This window comes from Eutrigla gurnardus (genome assembly GCF_963514095.1).
Source record: "Eutrigla gurnardus genome assembly, chromosome: 5".
In the NCBI taxonomy this organism is placed as follows: Eukaryota; Metazoa; Chordata; class Actinopteri; order Perciformes; family Triglidae; genus Eutrigla; species Eutrigla gurnardus.
This window is the reverse complement of record NC_139919.1, coordinates 26,647,582-26,653,113: the sequence shown is the minus strand read 5'-3', so window position 1 is coordinate 26,653,113 and position 5,532 is coordinate 26,647,582. Positions and strand designations below refer to the sequence as shown.

General features: G+C 44.6%; 1 protein-coding gene across 1 annotated transcript; it reads right to left on the bottom strand.

Annotated features, from left to right (window-relative positions):
- adrb2a (adrenoceptor beta 2, surface a) lies at nucleotides 1-5,170 on the bottom strand. Its single transcript, XM_084009289.1, has 2 exons — nucleotides 5,036-5,170; nucleotides 1-4,770 (listed from the first exon to the last, which is right to left on the bottom strand). The coding sequence occupies exon 2, from the start codon at nucleotides 4,768-4,770 to the stop codon at nucleotides 3,529-3,531; it is 1,242 nt and encodes a 413-aa protein (XP_083865415.1). The 5' UTR covers nucleotides 5,036-5,170; the 3' UTR covers nucleotides 1-3,528.
- Nucleotides 5,171-5,532: the final 362 nt, after the last annotated feature.

The following is a 5,532-nucleotide window of genomic DNA, read 5'->3' as shown; positions in this document are numbered from 1 at the left end:
TTACATGCAACACGTATTTAATTTATTTCAATACAAACGTTACGGCACATACACTTGCTTTTTTTCCATAAATACCACAGGACATTTTTGTAACAGGCTTCTTTTAGCCTCAACAAACAGTGACAACAAAAACTTGTGCGACAACGGTTTGCAAAAACATTCAGTAAACATTCAGCTGAGTGACGACTTTTTTCACTCTGGGGAAAAAAAAACGAGTTCACATGTAATAGGTTTATTTTTCATACGACGTCTAAAGCGATATTCAACTTTAATAGAAAAAAACAACACAGAACAGTGCAACCTTCGGCAGCATGTGTGCTGCCATTCTGCAGGTTCTCATGACTCTTGCTGTTCAGTCGCAAACAGGAAAGAGGACTTCCACAAAAACATTATGGTACAAGCCAACTCTCCGGGCCAGTCATTTGTTTATGGTTCACAAGCTTTAGCGTGGAGTCCATTGTTCAGACAAATCTACAAATGTTTCATGAAAGTGCTATACAGTGCTGCTTTCTGATCTAAATGTCGGAGGGTAAAGTGACTTTTTTATTAAATAGTGGATCAGTGAGGACCTCGATCATATTCAAACATGGAAAACAAATTCCTTTACACTGATAATAAACGTGCCACATTACAATGATTTGAATGTTCATCGCATCAGTAGACAAAACCATCTGCTGTGCTTGGAATGTTGCAGATTACAATAATCATTCAAGAGTCATTGCACATATATTGTGTTGCGTCCTCCAGCCCGAGGAGGTGAATGTGTATTATTCCTTAATATTATTATAATTATTATTATTATTATACAGGTGCATTGATGAAACAGAGAGAGCTTGAGGTTGCAAGGAGACGCCACTACCAGAAGGGAGCACTGTGGCTTTATATATATATATATATATATATATATTATAGTTCACAACCACTTAGACTTAAACACATCACTTTGAAAGGAAGTGGCATCCACAGTCCACAAATGCACAATATATATATATATATATATATATATATATAGCAGACATGCATACGATCACTTGCAAAGTGCTTCTAAAAAGGACAGATGTTTTAAATACAGACTTTATTTTAATTTAGCAGTGACTCAACTAAGCGTCAGTGCGTCGATTCATTGCGAGTGAATAAATACAATATATCAAAAATCTTGGTCTAGAATGTGTTTTGTGCTTTGCGCATCCTGTACAGTGAAAATGTTGCAAAAAAAGAAAAATAAACAACAACCCTGAAAAACATTGTCATGACATTCGACCCCTGCATTTACTTTGCTATAAATCTACACACACAAAAAAAGAAAAACAGAAAATAAAAAAAGCTTGTTTTTCACACGGCAAAACACTGACGTAAGATGACACCACATTTACGTCTACTGCTGAGGTCTGTGACGACGGAGCGCCGCCCGGACCCAGCGATACAGTACGTATGGATTCCTCTGAGGGAAACAAAGTTCACAGTTTTGACTTGCTTGTCAGCTGAGCGGAGACGACGCTACATGCACTAAAACAAAGGTCACTGACACCGATTTAGACTGGCAGAGAATCCCTGCTCCCCCCGCCCGCCTTCGTTTAGCCAGATTTAGCGTGCTGTCACTTTGAACAAGAACGCCAAACTGAGAAAAGGGGGAAAACACCTCTCATTTCGTGTGAAGGTGAAGTCTCTGATCCGAGGCCCTGCATGCCAAGTGCTCATTTTTTCCATTATTGCTCGCCTACGTCACAAAGTCCCAAGAGCCTGTTGATCTTAAGACGGGTGATAAGAAAGAGAGCTTCATTTTCAGGTTTGGCCCCTTTTTGGATCTCATCACAGCTCATCACGCAAATTGGAAACTGTATATTTTATAATCTATTTCTAACTTCCCTAAGAGGGAAGTTATCTCGATGCTCCAGCTTAATGGCTGGAGATAAGGGATTTATCCGTGTTTATTGTGGCGGGATCATCTGGATTGGGGTCATTTCCTGAAGACTGCACACCAAGACTGCACACCAACAACTGGAGCAGCTGAGGCGCTGCTCTGCGGGACTCCTGAGCGTCTTATCCAAACGTTGATGACTGATTTCAGAAAGATCCAGGCGTCCAGGTTTCCAGCGAGGAGACTCTGGGAAATGTCAGGCAGCAGCGGCAAAGGTGCTGTTGTTTGTCCTCATCGTTTTTTTTTTGGCTTCTGAGAAGTCGCCACCGGTCTCAGGCCTGGAACTCTGTTATCGCTCGGCTATTTCAACCCACTGTTTATTATCGTGTGTGGTTTGTACCCTTGTGCCATGATGAAGGATTAAGGCTTCTCTTTTCAGTAAACGCTGAAACACACATTTGAATAAACAAACTTGTGTAACAGAAAGGGACAACCGATAATGTTGCTACTTCAACTGATGTAATGGCTATATAATGTACCAAATACACAGATCAACCCGTCGACTGAATGCTAGATGCGACTGCCGGGCTCTGCAGTGCAAACATTCCTTTAAACATGCATTCATATCACAGCTGCAGGGTTTAAAGGTCAATGCCCAGGATCAACCACATTAATGCCGCCAATGCTTTTGCACTGAAAGATATTAGATATTGTTCGGTATCGTAATGGAATCTGGCGGATACAATGTATACAGCCTTGCATGTTTTTTTTTTAAGGGTGGCTCCAGGCGTTTTCTCAGCTTGCAGCAGCGAGACACAGATAGCTTCATATCTCCGGTGTTATCTGCTGGCAACAGGCTGTAAATGACTAGAACAGGAAGCAGGGCCTCACAACATCGCTGGGCAGTGAGTAGAAAGAGAGAGATACCTGTTGTTCATCTTTAACACTGAGACAATCTATCAAAAAATATATTATTTTAAAAATGTAAAAAGAGAAAGAGAGAGAGAATGAAATGAAGCCAAATTATAATTTTGTTTGATTTGGAATGTGTGTGTTTTTTTTCTAACAAAGCTCCAAAGAAGCATTAAGTTTGATTCTTCCATGCTCCTAATCTGTTCTCTGATATAAATACTCGCTTTTCATGCAGAATCGGCACGGGCCGAATGGAATTTACAGTACAAGCCTCTAAACAACAATTACTTTGTTGTAATTTCTAAAAACAATGTATGCTCATAAACTGTGGGATCTAACTCCAAGAAACTCTGAGACAAAACCGTGGCCATCAAATTCAATCTGAGCTAGATAATTAGCAATTACATAACGCACAGATCATTTAGTAGAGTAAATAAACAGCTGAGATGCTGTCCTGGAGTAACCCCCCCTCTACGGAGTGAAATAACCAGTTAGGAATCACATGTTGGAAAAAAAAAAAAGAAGTGATGAGGTAGATGGAAGTTTAAATCATGAGAAATGTAACAAAAAAAGCAAAAGTGATCTACCTACAGTATTTTTCCACCGTGTTGCAAGAGCTGAACATCATTATTCTAAGTCTTCTACCAGCCAGTCTGACTGACCTTACCTTCATTAGTCAATTGGGGAAAAAAAAGTTTATGACAGCAGTGTAAACATGTCTGGATCTCCCCGTCGACAGAAGTCTGGAGGCTCCAATTTCAAAGGACGGTCGTCACAGTCGACAGGCCTTTGTTGCAATTCCCGTTGGGGTCCACGGCGCTGCAGACCCCCGCCCCCTTCTCCAGACCCCCTTCGTTATTGTCGCTGTCTTCCAAGCTGCCCTTACTCCTCCCCTGCTGCTCGCTCTGCCAGCTGTGCCTGCTGTACACGTATCCGTTCACCGGCCCCGCGTTGCTGAGGCGGCTCCTCTTCATGCAGAGGATTTCCTTGAAAGCATACCGGAACTCGGGGCTCCGGCAGTAGATTAGCGGGTTGAAGGCCGAGTTGGCGTAACCAATCCAGTTGAGTATCCTGAAGGTGAGATCAATGTCCTCCACCTTCCATATGGCCACCACCACGTTGAGCAGAAAGAAGGGCAGCCAGCACAGAGTGAAGATCCCCATGATGATGCCCAGCGTCTTCAGGGCTTTGTGTTCCCGAAGGCAAAACTTGGCCTTCTTCTGGCCACGCCCATTGTCGGCCTCCAGAGGCTTGAGGTTGCTGTTGTTTTGAAAACGCCCGACGCTTTGGTCAATCTTCTTCAGCTGGCGCTTGGCCTCCTGGAAGACGCGGCTGTAAACGAAAACCATGATGACCAATGGGATGTAGAAGGAGATGATGGAGGACGTGATGGCGTACGCCATGTTGGTGTAGAACTCGCAGCAGTTGCTGTCCGCGATGCAAGCCTGCGCTTCCTTATCGTCCGATATCCACCACTTCATGTGGATGGGCAGGAAGGACGTCAAGGCGGCGATCACCCACACCAGCACGACCACGATGCGAGCCTTGCCCTTTGTCAGCATGGACTGGTAGCGGAAAGGAGAGGTGATGGCCAGGTAGCGGTCGATAGCTATGACGCACAAGGTCTCGATGCTCGCCGTCACGCAGAGCACGTCGGTGGCGGTCCAGAACTCGCACCAGAAACTACCAAAGTGCCAGGTGTTGAAGATGATGTAGCAGGCGCCGAACGGGATCACGACCAGACCCATGACCAGGTCGGCGCAGGCCAGCGACGTGATGAAACAGTTGGTGACGTTTTGGAGCCGCTGGAAGCGAGCGATCGCCGTTATGACCAGGATGTTGCCGAAGACGATGACCAGCACGAGGAAGGACATGATCATGCCCAGCAGGATCATCGTGGGCTCGCTGTAACCCTCCTCGCTCTGAGCCGGCTCCGACGTGGAGTTGATCGTTCCCCCCTCACTCACATTGAGGTACACTGGGAGGGTGGTGCTTCCCATCTGGAGAGACCACACACACACACACACACACACACAACCACATACACACACACAAAGGTGAACTTTAGATGAAGAAGTGGTATGCATAGAAACAACTTGCACTAAAACAAATATTGCATTCTGTTGTTTTGGTTATATTTCAACAGAAATTGCAGCACCACAAAACAAATGCATGACATCCTGCTGGGCTTCAGCGAGCACAGCTAAAAAAACAACCCCGTCTTCAACAAGCATGCCAAGCAGAAATGTAAAAAAAAGTACAAACCTCCACAGGTAGTTGCTTTGTTTCCTCCCACCCATACAAAGTACAACACCGTTCAGTTAGGTCACATGTCCTTCTCTCTGCTGTCTGTGGTTCCTAATCTCCGTGCGTCTCACTCACTCCCGCAGTTCCTCTTATGTGTCTCCCCGGCTATTTGTCAGAGCCCTTATAACGTGCAGTGATGACATCACGGTCAGTGCTCAGCCAATCAGAAGGCCAGCCTGCGGAGGGTGCTGAGAGCTCCTGAGGAGTTTGAACACATTGTCCCTGCAGCCAATGCTGCTGCTGCATGAAACAAAAGCTGCAAACACAAGCACAGACTTTCTTTTTACCCGACTTTTAGTTTTACCTTGACAAGTTTTACACATATGCACAAGTATCTTAAAAATCTGAAGAATGCAAGTTCAGAGTTTAGACAAAATATTTAGTTCAGCGAGCTTTTGGAGCCTGTGCTCGTGTTTGTCAGGATCACATCAAAAACAGGTGAAGCTTTCTTTGAC